The sequence below is a fragment of the Neoarius graeffei genome, chromosome 13 (genome assembly GCF_027579695.1).
Source record: "Neoarius graeffei isolate fNeoGra1 chromosome 13, fNeoGra1.pri, whole genome shotgun sequence".
In the NCBI taxonomy this organism is placed as follows: domain Eukaryota; kingdom Metazoa; phylum Chordata; class Actinopteri; order Siluriformes; family Ariidae; genus Neoarius; species Neoarius graeffei.
The window spans coordinates 31,731,231-31,748,957 of NC_083581.1; the positions used below are offsets into that span (position 1 = coordinate 31,731,231).

The 17,727-nt window shown below is 41.1% G+C and overlaps 2 protein-coding genes across 2 annotated transcripts; one reads left to right on the top strand and one right to left on the bottom strand.

Annotated features, from left to right (window-relative positions):
• Positions 1-1,040: 1,040 nt before the first annotated feature.
• pmelb (premelanosome protein b) lies at positions 1,041-6,671 on the top strand. The gene is made up of 11 exons (XM_060936643.1): positions 1,041-1,101; positions 1,712-1,870; positions 2,223-2,369; positions 3,170-3,307; positions 4,329-4,490; positions 4,600-4,965; positions 5,047-5,139; positions 5,248-5,370; positions 5,898-5,985; positions 6,075-6,274; positions 6,583-6,671. The coding sequence occupies exons 1-11, from the start codon at positions 1,041-1,043 to the stop codon at positions 6,669-6,671; spliced, it is 1,626 nt and encodes a 541-aa protein (XP_060792626.1).
• An 8,003-nt stretch (positions 6,672-14,674) lies between these two features.
• On the bottom strand, positions 14,675-16,137 carry LOC132896583 (tubulin alpha-1A chain-like). Its single transcript, XM_060937524.1, has 3 exons — positions 15,988-16,137; positions 15,728-15,876; positions 14,675-15,655 (listed from the first exon to the last, which is right to left on the bottom strand). The coding sequence occupies exons 1-3, from the start codon at positions 16,106-16,108 to the stop codon at positions 14,675-14,677; spliced, it is 1,251 nt and encodes a 416-aa protein (XP_060793507.1). The 5' UTR covers positions 16,109-16,137.
• Positions 16,138-17,727: the final 1,590 nt, after the last annotated feature.

Genomic DNA, 17,727 nt, shown 5'->3' on the forward strand with positions numbered 1-17,727 from the left:
CATGTGTAAGTACTGCCAAACATTGTGAGGGTAAAAAGAGCAAGACTCCTTGAATGAGGGAATTTCTCATGGCTGACTTCATGAGTCCAAATCTTTTCAGAACCTGCCAGCTGTAATGACTGCCACAGGTCATCTGATGACTGAATGTCAATGAGTTTGAATTGTAAAGGCACTTCATTTAATGATGTTACCAGCTCCTTTGTTTTCAATGCAAACTCTCTGTCAACATTCACACAGAAAGGGTCCTTCTCTGTCCATTCACTGTTGAATTGCCTGTTTTCTGCATCAAGTTTTCACTTTTTTTGAGTAGAAAGAGACATTTTGTCCAACTAACGTGCTAGCAAGAAGAGGACCATAGTTAGAAGAGCGGAGAGCAGTGCATGCGTCTGGACTTTTTTTTTTTTACACTACTTAAAGGGCCAGTACAAATTGCCTTGCGGGCTGGCCCTGGCCCGAGGGCCGCCAATTGAATAGCCCGGGTTTAGACTTATATATTACAATATCTTCCTATTTCTATAGTTATTACACATTTTCAGAGGGGAATAGGAGATATTTAGGTGCAGAAAGTACTCTGCATTGTTCAATTCATGGTACTGATTTTTTTTTTTTTTGGTGTGCAAGTGACAGTGTGTGGCGGCACGGTGGTGTAGTGGTTAGCGCTGTCGCCTCATAGCAAGAAGGTCCTGGGTTCGAGCCCCGTGGCCGGCGAGGGCCTTTCTGTGCCGAGTTTGCATGTTCTCCCCGTGTCCGCGTGGGTTTCCTCCGGGTGCTCCGGTTTCCCCCACAGTCCAAAGACATGCAGGTTAGGTTAACTGGTGACTCTAAATTGACCATAGGTGTGAATGTGAGTGTGAATGGTTGTCTGTGTCTATGTGTCAGCCCTGTGATGACCTGGCGACTTGTCCAGGGTGTACCCCGCCTTTCGCCCGTAGTCAGCTGGGATAGGCTCCAGCTTGCCTGCGACCCTGTAGAAGGATAAAGCGGCTAGAGATAATGAGATGAGATAATGAAGTGACAGTGTGGTGCTGACATCGCACAGCATGGTGGAGTGCCGGCATATCCACACTTTGGGGAAAGTCCTGCATCTCAGGGTTAAAAACAGTGAGACAGTGAAATCAGCTGAATTAGACCACTGTGGTCACAGGAAATTAAGCATGGATGTGATTGATAATATTACACTTTACTTCTTGAAATGCTGCATAAAGAAAGACATGCTGTGATCAGTGGGGTTGCAGGATGGATAAACCCATTAGCCTACATCACCTTAAGCAAATTCTCAAAGTGAATAGACTTTTACCCATTCCTGAGAAATTCAGAATGAGTGCATATTTACAAAAAAACAATAAAATCTATCAGTTTGAACATTAACTATCTTGTCTTTATACTGTATTCAAATGAATATGGGTCAAAAAGGATTCACAAATCATTGAATTCTGTGTTTATTTACATTTTACACAGTGTCCCAACTTTTTTTGGAATCAGGGTTGTAAATTATGGGCTAAAGTTACACCATTTGTGGCCATGACTTTGCTATCTCATGGCCACAACATCATAATTCACAGCCATGAGATACCTCAGGTTCGAGTTTATGGCCTCAATAGCTAAGAGATAGGGTTGGATTAAGACTTCATACTTAGCATCTTTGAAACAATTCCACCAAGTTCACATTTGCTGATACAGTGATCTGTCATCTATCTTCATACTGTATCAGGTAAAGTATTTTCATTGGTTCAAATGCTGTTTCTTTTCATTTCAGAGCAACTTCAGAAAAGCAAATCCAAAACCAGATTCATACGATACCAGTCATGGAACACAAAAATGTACCCAGTTTGGAAGAATGGAGACCCGCGTTACAGGAGCAGCTGGACAGGTGCCATTGTCTTTTTGTTTAAATAAATATTCTAATATCCATTTTAACTTAGGTAAACACTTGATCCTGGTCAGGGTCATGGTGGATCTGCAGCCTATGCCAGGAAGATTGAATGGGACATTGATTCATCAGAGAGCAAATACTGTAACTGTTTTCCTTATAGTAGTTTAATATTCAAAACTGTACATAACACTCAATTGTATTGTTATGATGTAAATTTTCCATATCGTTCCATTACACTGTTAGAGTAACCATGCAGTATGCGATTTAATTCTAATGTTAATAAACTCCATGAGCATGTAGGTGTACTAACGTGTTTTACTTTTAAAGTGAGTTGTTTTCATGTCCACAGGTGGAGAGGTGAAATTTGATGTTCATAATGATTCCCCAACTCTCACTGGCGCGAAAGTCACCTTCGCTATTGACATAATTCTCCCAGACAGCCAGCTGGTGCTGCCTAATGGAAAGGTTGTTTGGGGGAAAAACTGCTTGGTAAATGGTATGTCTGACATTGCAGTACTAGTAAGACATATGATGTGTCATGGAACAATGCAAGGAAATAGAGCACAGTTTCTAATTCCATCCAATAAGGAATAAAACACTTGGAAGTTACAGAAAAATTAACCATGGAGTGGTGTGGTTTGGCCCAAAGAGAAGTGGAGTTACTATTACCACCCTGAAGTTGATTATATTCCAGTACCAGCATGTCCCAAAGTGTTTTACTGATCCTATTACTGAATACTTTACCATATCAGTGATTACACACTTTTTAAATGGATCTTCTGCTGAATACCTGTGTAAATTGGTACTATCACAATGATAACAATTCAATCCAACCACAAGTGCCTGAGGATTAAGAAGCTTTTATTTGTGATATATACATTAGAGCACAGTGTGATTCTTTTTTTTTTATTTTTTATTTTTACTTATACCAAATTAGATCAGAGGGCAGGATCAGCCAAGATACAGCAACCCTGGGGCAGGCAGAGTTATGGACCTTGCTCAAAGTGTCAGTGTCAGCTTGGCACTTCAACCCTGATCTTCTGATCATTAACCCATTGCTAAATAGCTTTCCATTTAAACGACCAGAAATGAAAAGAGAGAGGAGATTCGTGTTAGTACTCAGTAATCTTCAGGTCTGCAGTTGTCTTTTGAAAATTCTGAGAATGAACTCTGTAGAATGAGTTTAGAACTTCTATTCCTCCCTTGTGGGTCAACACTTCCAGGAGCAAACAGTGTCCACTAGTTGAATTTTCTTGAATCTTTTGAATAAAACAACTCATGTTCTAACCTTTCTAGGTACCCAGCATCATGAAGGTGAGCCCATCTACCCTCAGGAATCCATTGATGAGCAGGATGCTGTTTTTCCTGATGGCTCTCCACTTAACAAGCATGAAGATCAAAAACCACCTTATGTGTTTGTATGGAAAACCTGCGGTAAGTTCATTGCTAAAATTCAGATATTTGAACACTGTATTTCTGTTTCCTCCGTATCAGTGTTAGTGACGTTGATTCTACTCATCTTGATATGACAGAAAAATGTATTTTAAAATAAGTGGACAATAATAAACAACAAATCAATATTAAAAACAACCTCTAGGGTTACTTTTATCACTCTAAAGTTAATTATTTTCTAATAACAGCATGTTCTGATGTGTTTTTATTCCATTCATACCATAGAAATTTGCCAATAATTCTAATTTTTATTAATTAAAGAACACATACTGTTTATCTGGGCAGCATGGTGGTGTAGTGGTTAGCACAGTCGCCTCACAGCAAGAAGGTCCTGGGTTTGAGCCCAGCGGCCGACGAGGGCCTTTCTGTGTGGAGTTTTCATGTTCTCCCTGTGTCTGTGTGGGTTTCTTCCGGGTGCTCTGGTTTCCCCCACAGTCCAAAGACATGCAGGTTAGGCTAATTGGTGGTTCTAAATTGACTGTAGGTGTGAATGGTTGGTTGTCTCTATGTGTCAGTCCTGCGATGACCTGGTGACTTGTCCAGGGTTTACCCCACCTCTCACCCATAGTCAGCTGGGATAGGCTCCAGCTTGCCTGTGACCCTACACAGGATAAGCAGCTACAGATGATGGATTCTGTTTATCTATTTATTTTTATGCTTAATGCTGTGGAAGTTAGTTCCTTTTATCACTTGTATTACAGTAGCTATTTGTACAGTCATTTTCTTTTTCTTGAAGTTAATAAGCTAAACATGCAACTTGTCATGTTACTACAAACCCCATCATACCAGTCCGTAAACTGTAAACTGTTTCCATAGAAAAGATAACATATTAGAATAAGTACATTAATATAAACTTTACGGCCATCACTACTGTCAATGGTACTGTTAGAGTAAATTCATCACCATCAACCTCTGACCAATCAGAATCAAGCATTCATTTATAACCCCATGAAGATCAATAGGTCCTAGTTGTAGCTTTATCTTCCTTCATTTTTTCTTGTAGGAAAGTACTGGCAGGTGTGTGATGGTCCATCATCTTCCCTGACCATCAGCACTGAAGATATCCCTCTTGGCTCCTATGTAATGGATGTGGTTATTTATCACTACAGAAAGAGAGACAAATTCATCCCAATTGGCTATGCTTCCACACAGTTCTGTATAACTGGTGAGCATCCATTGATCCATCCATCTAATAATCCAATCATTCCAACCATCTGTCAGTCTGGTTGAAAAAATCCATTTCATTTCAAAAATTATTTCCATTTCTTCTTCAGACCAGATCCCGTTTGCTGTCACTCTCACACAAGTGAATGATAAAGATGAAGGGGACCTGACATTTATCCAAAACCGTGCCATTGCCTTTGCCATTGTTGTCCATGACCCCAGTTCCTACCTGGCCAACTCTGACATCACCTTTAATTGGGATTTTGGGGATGGCAGTGGCACTGTGATTTCAAGAGAACTCACTATCACCCACACGTACACCAAGACTGGCTTCTTCAAACCCCATGTTGTCGTCCAGGCTGCCATTCCAAATCCATCCTGTTCAACTCCTTCAAATATACCTCCAGTCACTAACCCCACTGCTGATGCCTTTATCTCTGCAGAGCATGCAGGGCCTGTTCAGCTTATTTCAATTGGTAGAGTCAATATTACAATGTTTGTAAGAGAATAGGCACAAAAATGATAAAACTCAATTCCACTTTCATTGTTTCACACAGATGGTGCATCTAATGACATTCCAGATTCAATGGAACATTCCAGTTCTTCCAGTGCTGACATTAAAACAGTTTACCAACTGGACACAAATGGAGGTTTGTTGGTGCTATCTGTCCATTTTAAGAAATATACTATTACGACCATAATGTACAAATCATGATTTGTATAATTATCCACATGACTTCATATTTAACTGTTTTCAGTGATGGATCTGGAGGCAATATTCCAAGATGCTATTGTCATGAAAAAGCATCAGACACCAAATTCTGAACAGGACTGTGTGCTCTACCGCTACGGCTCCTTCTCCACACAGATCACAGTTGCTGGCGAGTTCTCCAGCTAAACAACCATCTTATTTAGTTGCATTAGTAAACATGTATACTGACTGTTTTTAGAGTTTGTCCTAGAAGATGCCAAAACTAAGACCAAGATACAATTTGATTTTGTTAATGAAATCACACGTTTTGTTTATTCCACTGTTTGTAGTTACATTTAATGTTATGGAACATCCATGAGCTAAATTAATTCCTCCTGTCACTTATATTAGAGCAGCTGTAAACTGTTGTTCCTTCAAATAAACAAACAAACACCTCAAACTACTGTACAACTTCATGTTACCAAGAAAACAAACTGCAAAGTCTTCTGCCATAAAGAATTTCCTGTAGTGGGAACTTGACCGTTACAAAGCAATGAAGCTTGAGACTCCTTCCAAATATGGTAAATAAAAATAAAAAAGTGCATTTGGCACTATTTTCAGAGCTGCTGTTACAGGAAATTACTTAACATCAATCAGATTTGAGAATTCCATGACTGTAATATAATCAGATATTGATATATTCGCTTGATTTCTCAGAGGGCATTGAGGATGTGCAGATCGTCCAGGCGGCCAGTGCTTTTCTTGAAAAAAACGCTGTGGATTTCATCATTTCCTGTCAGGGAAGGTATTCACTACTGATGCTCTTTCTGCAACACTGAGATGCTACACAGAAGGCATACCTTATGCATAAATTACTTTCTTGTTCTCGTTCAGTTTGCCTACAGACATATGCACTGTAGTATCTGACTGCCATTCTCCAGGCAAGACCATCTGCAGTGCTATAAACGCTTTACCCGAGTGCCAGCTCATTCTCCGACATGTGTTCAATGACTCTGGCTTCTTTTGCGTTAATGTCTCAATGAGTAACAACATCAGCCTTGCAGTCACTAGTGCCAGAGTAAATGTAATGAATGGTGAGTACTAATATATCTGGGTAACTGTATATGTGAAAGCAAACAAATTTTCATGGTAATAGTTCTTTTCAATGAGTAACAGTGTTCATAACAGGTAGTGTTTCTCAAACCAGTCCTTGGGGGTCCTAGTTGCCCACCTTTTTTACTTTATTTCACTTACATTCTGTGTAACAGGCATTGTTTGGAGTCAAATGTGGACCATCTGGGATTCTTGTGTGTTGGGAAATGAGGGAAAACCATGATAAATTCATTAAGACATGCTGAAGCTGTGCATTGTTATTACCTTACATTTTTGGGGGGATTTCCAGGTTCCAGGTTCATCATCACAGGAATTGTGGCTATGGTGCTGGGTATCCTGACTGTTACATTAGCAATAGGGACCTTTGCTTACAAGTAAGTCACTGTGGCATTTCCCCCTTAATTTAGCCAAGTACCAAAATGATTTCTTTGCATCTTGGACGTTTGAATTACTATAAACAAATTCAACATGGCTTATATAAAAGGATACAACTTTCCTACAAAGTCACACAATGATATATGACACAGTAGCAGTTTATCACTGCAGGTAACCTGTCCCACAACACTGGCAATTGTTGATGCACTTGACTCATCATCTCTAGGGTTTTTGATTTTTCTCGTGTGTTAGCAGAGCTTAACACTGCTATAAGTGTGATATTTCCAAGAATACCTGAAGCTTTTATACAAAGTGACTTCTCCAAACATAGGAGCTTGGCAGTGCTGGTATTTAAACTTATGTCCTTCTGATCTGTAGCTCAAACCCTTAACCCCTGAGCCACTGATTCCCTCAATGGTGATTTTACTTGCTCTATAACAATTACACTTGTTATGCTTGCTAACTAGCGAAGGTCAGATAAAATAATCATTACACACACTATCAGTCATGTTGTGTGAATGGATGCTACAGCAGTGGTTAATACTGTCACTTTACAGTAAGAAGGTTCCAGGTTCGAACTTGTTGGCCAACTGGGGTCTGCCCTCCTACCTGTGTGTGCGCGCATTTCCTCTGGATGCTCCTGTTTCTTCCCACACTCCAAAGACGTGGATTAGGCCAACTGACTACTCTCAATTGCCCAGGAGTGTGAATGGTTGTTTATCTTTGTCTTAACCCCTGAGGTAGATCGGCAACTGACCCAGGCTGTACCCAATCTCATGCCCAAAGCCAGATTGGCTCCGGGTTCCACCACAACCCTGATGTATAAGTAGTATAGATAACGGATAGATGTCAGTCAGCACATTTCCTCCTTTGAATCAGGTGCTTTGAAGCACTGCTGCATTGTTCATGAACAGTTGACAATCTCATCTCATTATCTCTAGCCGCTTTATCCTATTCTACAGGGTCGCAGGCAAGCTGGAGCCTATCCCAGCTGACTACGGGCGAAAGGCGGGGTACACCCTGGACAAGTTGCCAGGTCATCACAGGGCTGACACATAGACACAGACAACCATTCACACTCACATTCACACCTACGGTCAATTTAGAGTCACCAGTTAACCTAACCTGCATGTCTTTGGACTGTGGAGGAAACCCACGTGGACACGGGGAGAACATGCAAACTCCGCACAGAAAGGCCCTCGCCGGCCACGGGGCTCGAACCCAGACCTTCTTGCTGTGAGGCGACAGCGCTAACCACTACACCACCGTGCCGCCCACAGTTGACAATGTGCTCGCTAAATTGCAAAATAGTATTTTGTCATTGAAAATTCTGTAGTAGCTCACTAAAGGTAGATTTAAAAAAAAAAAAAAAAAAAAAAAAAAAAAGCCATCAACACTTTCTACTTGTAAAGACTCAAAGCAACCAGATTTCTTCAGTTATGCTCGACTACCTTAAACTGTCACATAGACCAGTAGTCATTTGCTCTATATTTTAAATGAAAAGGTCATATACTCTGTGTGCAATAACAAAGGCTCCCATTGTACATGTGCATAGATGGGCCGACAAATGTATTACACCTGAACTCCCATATAACTGGTAATGAAATGACATTTCCATTTCCTCCCTCAGGCATCTAAAGCACTACCAGCCTCTCTTGGAGACTCCTGTAGCTGGAATTACAAGTTCAATGCCTTTTCTCCTCTGTGGCTTGATAAAGAGGCAGAGAACACGAAAACATTCAGCCCTTCTTCACAGGGCAGGGTGAATAATCATCTATAGCAACAGCAAATATGATTCAACAACTGTTTGGAGCCAATTTCAGTTACACAGCCCTTTTTCTTTTTTGTAGGCATTTGATTTTGCTTTTCACACAAAGATCAAAACAAGATGTTATAGGACAATATCTCTGCGCAATCGTACAATACTTTTCATTTTTAGACTTCTAACAAAATGGCTGTACTATATGATTATGATGCAAGCAGTGTTAGTCCTCAATTGTGAGTGCACACATACTTTTAATGCCATTTAATAAAACATTAAAAAAAAAAAATCACTAATATCAGTTTGAATACTTGGCAACCATGTATTATTTTTTTATTTTTTAAATTGCCCAGATCATCAGAAGAGGGTGTACCATACCACATACTTTAGTGGTCTCCTAAATCACATATGCATGGTCCCCCTATGCCACAGAACATCCGTCAAACCCATTATCTCAAATAAAAAGGATAAAAACAGAAGAAAGGCTGACTAAAGATGCCCTAATAAATTTGCAGACAATTACATATGAAGTCAAAGGATTCATTCATCTCATTACAACTTTTCCATATCTTATTGTAATTTTAGGTATGGAAGACATCTCTCATCATCTCTAGCCGCTTTATCCTGTTCTACAGGGTCGCAGGCAAGCTGGAGCCTATCCCAGCTGACTACGGGCGAAAGGCGGGGTACACCCTGGACAAGTCGCCAGGTCATCACAGGACTGACACAGACAACCATTCACACTCACACCTACAGTCAATTTAGAACCACCAATTAGCCTAACCTGCATGTCTTTGGGGGAAACCAGAGCACCCAGAGGAAACCCAGACGGACACAGGGAGAACGTGCAAACTCTGCACAGAAAAGCCCTCGCCGGCCACGGGGCTTGAACCCGGACCTTCTTGCTGTGAGGAGACAGCACTAACCACTACACCACCGTGCCAGTATGGAAGACATGTTGAATGAATTAAACCAAAGTCAACTTGCTCCCAAAAGTGAATTCCTTAACTAGGACACCGTTTTTCATGGGAGATTTTTATGTATCAGCACTTTTGTAGAAAACATCAAGCGTTTGAGGAGAAACCTGTTCTACCTGCTTTATTCATGATCCATGACGGAAAATTTCAAAGTCACATACAATTTCATAGTTTGAGATGCACTGTAGTTACTGTAAATCAAATCTCCCTCATATGTCCATAGATATCGATATGGAAGGTGGTATATTAAATGCAATAGAAGCAGAAACAACTTTTAAAGTAGTCAGTGTTGGAGGCATTTGTGGAAAGACGTAGCATGATATCTTGTCCACCAATGGAAATAAGCCTCTGATGCCAATTTATATGTTGAAGAAATTTACAGAATTCGCTGTGTGCCAACAAAGACTTCACTTGAAATTGAAAAACAGCAAAATAGATGGAGCCAAAAGTTCATAGAGCACTTAAGGTCACAAATTCACCCAAAACTTGAGTATTTCACAAGGGCTCATGTTGAAAGTTGTCAACCTGCCTTCAAAAAATGGTGTTGCATCCAAATTAAAAGTCAAGGCTTTAAATGGCTCATGAAAGATTTGAATAATTGGAAAGGACCTATAGATGCAGTTGTGTTATCATTTAGATCTCTGCAGCAGTATTATTTCAGAGAACTCAGATGAGGAAAGGGAGGTCTTGGAACCTTCACATTGAAAAGTGACCCTTGTCTTCAACTTCCTCTGGAGCAATACAGACAGATCACGGATTCTGTGAAGAGTTACCAATCAATTGTCAAGCCCATGACGTCATCTGACTTGCTTCATGGACGAGGTTTCTGAATTTACAGAATATTAGGATCCCCCCGACAATTGTACACCATCCAATTATTTCCAAAAGGGAAAAAAAAAAAATGTTCATTTAATTCCAAATGACTTTTCACATACAAAATAGGACAATGTCTCTACAGATGAATGTTCAAGTGTCCGTGCCATCAAAGTCCGTGAATCTTACCGTATTACTGAAAAATGCTCAAGGAAAGAAAAAGCCAGGAAGAAAACCACCAAGACCAAGTGACGTTGAGTATGAATAGCCTGAAGACAGCGAAGTTAAGAACAGGCTTGTAGTACTCAAGTCCGACTCGTGCCCCAATTTTAAGGACTCATGACTTGACTTGAGGACTGACTCATGCATTAACTGCATTTGGACTCTTAAATTGGAGACGAGGACTTGGATTTTTTTCTTTATTTTTTGCAACATGCCATAATAATTTGGTGTTATATATATATATATATATATATAAAAATTTTTATACTAATTTCATGCAAGTATCATACCTGCATGCCTTGGCACGTGCATCAGATAGACTCTGGGGCACGCTCCAGACAGCATGCGCCAAGCAGACTCTCGTGCACGCGCTGTAAATGACTCACACCTGCACAGGATTAAGGTGCAATCAGCGCACCTATATAAAATCTGAAAACACACTTTGAAAAGTATTTAGTTGCGGACACATTACCGAGCCTCATTTCCTTGTTTGGTTTCCTGATCCCTGATTTCCTCTTCATCTGATTCTGCCGAGTCTACGATAGCCTGTTTGTGCCTCGCTCAACCTACAGTGGTGCTTGAAAGTTTGTGAACCCTTTAGAATTTTCTACATTTCTGTAAAAATATGACCTAAAACATCAGATTTTCACACAAGTAGATAAAGAGAACCCAGTTAAACAAATGACACAAAATTATACCTGGTCATTTATTTATTGAGGAAAAATGATCCAATATTACATATCTGTGAGTGGCAAAAGTACGTGAACCTTTGCTTTCAGTATCTGGTGTGACCCCCTTGTGCAGCAATAACTAGACGTTTCCGGTAACTGTTGATCAGTCCTGCACACCGGCTTGTAGGAATTTTAGCCCATTCCTCCATACAGAACAGCTTCAACTCTGGGATGTTGGTGGGTTTCCTCACATGAACTGCTCGCTTCAGGTCCTTCCACAACATTTCGATTGGATTAAAAGGTCAGGACTTTGACTTGGCCATTCCAAAGAAATAACTTTATTCTTTAACCATTCTTTGGTGGAACAACTGGTGTGCTTAGGGTCGTTGTCTTGCTGCATGACCCACCTTCTCTTGAGATTCAGTTCATGGACAGATGTCCTGACATTTTCTTTTAGAATTCGCTGGCATAATTCAGAATTCATTGTTCCATCAATGATGGCAAGCCGTCCTGGCCCAGATGCAGCAAAACAGGCCCAAACCATGATACTACCACCACCATGTTTCACAGATGGAATAAGGTTCTTGTGTTGGAATGCAGTGTTTCCCTTTGTCCAAACATAACACTTCTCATTTAAACCAAAAATTCTATTTTGGTCCCATCCGTCCACAAAACATTTTTCCAATAGCCTTCTGGCTTGTCCGTGTGATTTTTAGCAAACTGCAGACAAGCAGCAATGTTCTTTCTGGAGAGCAGTGGATTTCTCCTTGCAACCCTGCCATGCACACCATTGTTGTTCAGTGTTCTCCTGATGGTGGATTCATGAACATTAGCCAATGTGAGAGAGGCCTTCAGCTGCTTAGAACTTACCCTGGGGTCCTTTGTGACCTCGCCGACTATTACACACCTTGCTCTTGGAGTGATCTTTGTTGGTTGACCACTCCTGGGGAGGGTAACAACAGTTGAACTGCCTCAATTTGTACACAATCTGTCTGACTGTGGATTGGTGGGAGTCCAAACTCTTTAGAGATGGTTTTGTAACCTTTTCCAGCCTGATGAGCATTAACAACGCTTTTTCTGAGGTCCTCAGAAATCTTTGTTCGTGCCATGATACACTTCCACAAATGTGCATTTTGAAGATGACTTTGATAGAGCCCTGTTCTTTAAATAAAACGGTGCCTACTCATACCTGATTGTCATCCTATTGATTGAAAACCACCTAATTTCACCTTCAAATTAACTGCCAATCCTAGAGGTTCACATACTTTTGCCACACATTAATATTGGATCATTTTCCTCAATAAATAAATGACCAAGTATATTTTTGTCTCATTTGTTTAACTGGGTTCTCTTTATTTACTTTTAGGACTTGTGTGAAAATCTGATGTTTTAGGTTATATTTATGCAGAAATATAGAAAATTCTAAAGGGTTCACAAACTTTCAAGCACCACTGTATTGCCCATTTCACAATTTTGCCTGCTGTTCTGGATTCTTTACCTGTCTTCACTTGTATTAATAAAAACACCTTCTGCACTTACATCAGTCTCCCAACCATCTCTGACAGAATACTTGGCGTACCAGGCGGCACGGTGGTGTAGTGGTTAGTGATGTCGCCTCACAGCAAGAAGGTTCCAGGTTCGAACCCAGCGGCTGATGAGGGCCTTTCTGCGTGGAGTTTGTATGTTCTCCCCATGTCTGTGTGGGTTTCCTCCAGGTGCTCCGGTTTCCCCCTCAATCCAGTTAGGTTGATGTGGGGCAGCCTTGGGCTGAGATGCCCTTGAGCAAGGTACTGAACCCCTGACTGCTCCCCGGGCACTCTGGCGTGGCTGCCCACTGCTGTGTGTGTGTGTGCGCGCGCGCGCGTGTTCACTGCTTCAGGTGGGTTAAATGCAGAGGATGAATTTCACTGTGCTTGAAGTGTGCATGTGATGAATTAAGGTTTCTTCTTCTTCACACTCCCTAACAGAGAATGCACATTCACCTGTTCATTAGTTTGTTCCTGAACATGACTTATGTTAATGGTGCTAAAACAGCCACTGTCAAATGGTGCAGTTGGAGTCTTGTTCTCAGATCAATAGCGGACTTGACTTAATTTTTTAAAAATGACTTGGACTTGAACACTGGGGACTTGAGGTTTAGTGACTCAACTACAACACTGGTTAAGAATCTTAAATTAGATCTCCTTGAAGATGAAACAGCAGCAGTTGAAATGGGAACAAAGAATGAGGATGAAGCGAATGTCTCCATGAGCGATGACCATGAAAGTTTTGATGCCACTGGAAAATGGCATCAACACAGAACTCATGGACAACTCTTATGGAAGGATCGATGGTACAGTTGACAATGGCTGGCTGGATGATTCAGTCATAGATGCAGCCCATTGCATTTTAAAAAGCTAATTTCCCCTCGTCAATGGCTTCCAACCTTGTGCCTATGCCAAGACACCATGTTTCAAGACCGTTGTTGACACTTTTGTACAAATTGTAAACCAAAAAAAAAAAAAAAAACACCCCAAGACTGACTGTCAATGCTATAACGATTACAACTATGAAAGTTAACATTTCCTCAGCAAATATTAAGTTGTAGGACAGTGCTTTAACAAACTCCATCTCTTCAGTTCAAATGAGTACTGCCAACATATTTTGGATTCTCGAGAATGCATCAATTGTACATTTCATGAGCTCAGATGTACAACCAAAGAGCAATGACTGTGGCATGTATGCGATAGCAAACGCTGTAGAAAATTTGTTTTGGTGGATTGCCAGAGACCGTACATTATGAAATAGCTTTACTGCACATGTAGGATGCCAGACTATGGATTTATGTTTAATTGTACAAAATACAGGAAATGGTTCAGAGATGCCAGAATTGTAAACTCCGTACAAAACAAATTAAGAAGTATTTAACAATTAAAATGTTTGGACTGCCAAAGTTCATAATCAAAACCTTACCTGTATTTGGGTGTTTATTAATTTACGATTGATATTTCACGGAAAATATCACATCCATGAATAAAAGGTCCATACTTTGTATTATCTTGTTTATTTTCAGTGACTCGGTTGTATTTTGTAAACGGTGCACAAAGGCATGCTTAGCAAAGATCAGATAAAATTTGCGATCAAGACGAGCCTCAGGCCTCAGCAATAGTTTATGGCAGGGGTATTCAAACTGATCCATAAAGGGCCATGTGGCTGCAGGTTTTCATTCCAGCCATGCAGCAGCACACCTGACTTGGCTCATTCAAGCAACTGAACTGTCTTCACACAGTCAAATACTTGCAGCCACACCCACCCTTGATTAAAGGATGGGTGTGTCAGTTGATTGAATAAGCCAAATCAGGTGTGCTGCTGCATGGCTGGAATGAAAACCTGCAGCCATACGGCCCTTTATGGATCAGTTTGGACACCCCTGGTTTATGGTGTTACTCAGCATGCACACAGCCCTCTGGACCTTGGCCAGGTCTCCACCTGAAACCACAGTGGGGGTGGGGGGACTGGTCGTTGACACCCACTGTGAATCCAGTGGGACACCAGTTTTAATTTCCACTTTTTGTTCTCACACTAGAACTCTTCTCCCTCTTCTTCTCCCTCACCTTCAATGGAATCAGCACCAACCTCCTCATAATCCTTTTCCAGGGCAGCCATGTCCTCTCTGGCCTCAGAGAACTCACCCTCCTCCATACCCTCACCAACATACCAGTGCACAAAAGCACGCTTGGCATACATCAGATCAAATTTGTGATCAAGACGAGCCCAAGCCTCAGCAATAGCTGTGGTGTTGCTCAGCATGCACACAGCCCTCTGCACCTTGGCCAGGTCTCCACCTGGAACCACAGTGGGGGGCTGGTAGTTGATGCCCACCTTGAACCCAGTGGGGCACCAGTCCACAAACTGGATGGTGCGCTTGGTCTTGATGGTGGCAATAGCAGCATTCACATCTTTAGGCACCACATCTCCACGGTACAACATGCAGCAGGCCATGTACTTGCCGTGACGTGGGTCACATTTCACCATTTGATTGGCTGGCTCAAAGCAGGCATTTGTAATTTCAGCCACAGACAGCTGCTCATGGTAAGCCTTCTGTGCAGAGATCACTGGAGCATAGGTGACCAATGGGAAATGAATACGGGGATAGGGCACCAAGTTGGTCTGGAATTCAGTAAGATCGACATTGAGAGCACCATCGAAACGCAGAGAGGCAGTGATGGAGGACACAATTTGACCAATCAGCCTATTCAGGTTAGTGTAAGTAGGACGCTCAATATCAAGGTTCCTACGGCAAATGTCATAGATGGCTTCATTGTCCACCATGAAGGCACAGTCAGAGTGCTCTAGGGTGGTGTGGGTGGTCAGGACAGCGTTGTAGGGTTCCACCACAGCAGTAGCCACCTGGGGAGCTGGGTAGATGGAGAACTCCAGCTTGGACTTCTTACCATAGTCAACAGACAGGCGTTCCATCAGCAGGGAGGTGAAACCAGAGCCAGTTCCACCACCAAAGCTGTGGAAGACCAGGATACCCTGGAGACCTGTGCACTGGTCAGCCTGTAACGAATCATAAGAAGTTACAGACATAGTACAAAACACACTTATGCTAGACAGTTTGCTGATACTCACCAGTTTGCGTATCCTATCCAACACCAGATCAATAATTTCCTTGCCAATAGTGTAGTGACCACGAGCATAGTTGTTTGCAGCATCCTCCTTCCCTGTGATGAGCTGCTCAGGGTGGAACAGCTGGCGGTATGTTCCAGTGCGAACCTCATCTAAAAGGAAAATCCCAAAATATGAGGAAACTGAACAGTTAAATCAGCTAAACATTAATGAATTAAAAAAAAAGGGGGGGGATTTTCAGCACTAGAAGATCTTAATCTTACCTATGACCGTGGGCTCCAGATCGACAAACACAGCCCTGGGAACGTGCTTTCCAGCTCCAGTCTCACTGAAGAAAGTGTTGAAGGAATCATCTCCACCTCCGATGGTTTTGTCACTGGGCATCTGGCCGTCTGGCTGGATGCCGTGTTCAAGACAGTAGAGCTCCCAGCAGGCATTGCCAATCTGGGCACCTGCCTGACCTACGTGGATCGATATACACTCGCGCTGTGGGAGGATAGCGTAATGTATGACTGCACTGTTTTAGTAAGCATACATTTGTTACATCATGAAGTCTACAGACATGAACATGTATTTTGTATAGTTAAAAAAAAAGAAAGTAAACTTATAGTTCAGCAAAGTACCGTTGGCAGCCATATTGAGAAACAAACTCTGTTTAGACCATTTTTACCAAAAAAACATTGACTTCTGATTCATTAGTTTCCACAATATACGTGAATACTATGTAAAATTACTAATTATTAATTTACCTGATCTAAAATGCTCACTATAGACTCCTATAAGGTTAATATTTTTTTCGAGCAAACATCACTCAAGAGGTCTTGTCTACGTATGTGATGCAACCACGTTTCTTGCCTAAAAATATCTTTCAGCAGGAACTGAAGCAGTAAAAACTTTGTTTATCCCCATTATTAGATCGATTTGAACATCCGTAAACCGCACAGAAATTGACAATATTTCCAAGTTAAACGCGTTCAGGCTTTTGATTACACCGCGACTGTTTGCCCTCCGAGTTCATCCTTGACGACGGTTGTCAAGGAAAGTGAAACCGGTCTATTAAATACATGCTTAAAATAAAACAATAACATGGGTAGATAAAATAAACATAACGAGTTTCTTCTCAGACAGCCGAAAAACGACAGTACTCACCATTTTTCTGAAGAAATCGGACGAAATAAAGTTAAAAACCTTTAAAGTTCACAGTGCCCACGCTCAGTATATAGTACAAGCCAACACAAACTGAATAGTAAGGGGCGGAGCGTACCGTTTATGACGTCGGGTCGTAACTCAACCATCCAATCAGAGCCGTCTTCAGCTGCAACGTGAAGTCCAAAGTCACTGTTAGCTTTCAGAATCAGAATCAGAACCGAGTTTATTACCAAGTCTGTTCTCACATACAAGGAATTTGCTTTAGTAGTTGGTGATTAAACAGTTAAGATAAAATAATTTAAAAATAGTTAAAAGTAGTGATAAAAATAGAATACAAAATTCACAAATGTATTCACAAATGTTCCTTTATTATCACAAGTAAACATGTTTAATAATCCCTTTGATGCAAAACATGGGTCAAAAGTGACCCGGCTGAGTTTTTATCTTCTATATCTTTGCAATAAATTAATTCCATCATTCAGTATTCAAGGTATTCCTCAATTCACTTGTTTTTGATCATCATACATCCTTATTTTATTTTTTCCTTTCTTTTTGAATAAAAACCCTTTTTGTATCACTACCCTTCTAATGCACAACATGGGTCAAAAACGACCTGCATTCATTTTCCAGGTTATTTCATGTATGGCTGAGTGTTTCTATGATATACTTTTGAAATAAATTCATTTTGTCATTTACTTTTCCAAATATGCAGTAAATATCTTGTTTTTGTTTAGCACAAGTCATCATTTTTATTTTTCCTTTCTTAAGTTATGAACAAGGGGCGGCACTGTGGTGTAGTGGTTAGCGCTGTCGCCTCACAGCAAGAAGGTCCGGGTTCGAGCCCCATGGCCAGC

Bases quoted from the DNA above. Each gene is read 5' to 3' on its own strand.
- pmelb (XM_060936643.1), top strand. From the start codon at position 1,041: ATGGTGGAGTGCCGGCATATCCACACTTTGGGGAAAGTCCTGCATCTC. The intron at 3,308-4,328 runs GTAAGTTCATTG...TTTTTCTTGTAG, and splicing joins GTTTGTATGGAAAACCTGCG to GAAAGTACTGGCAGGTGTGT. The intron at 5,371-5,897 runs GCGAGTTCTCCA...TTGATTTCTCAG, and splicing joins CACACAGATCACAGTTGCTG to AGGGCATTGAGGATGTGCAG.
- LOC132896583 (XM_060937524.1), bottom strand. From the start codon at position 16,108: ATGCCCAGTGACAAAACCATCGGAGGTGGAGATGATTCCTTCAACACT. The intron at 15,877-15,987 runs GTAAGATTAAGA...TTTTCCTTTTAG, and splicing joins TCTGGAGCCCACGGTCATAG to ATGAGGTTCGCACTGGAACA. The intron at 15,656-15,727 runs GTGAGTATCAGC...GATTCGTTACAG, and splicing joins TGGATAGGATACGCAAACTG to GCTGACCAGTGCACAGGTCT.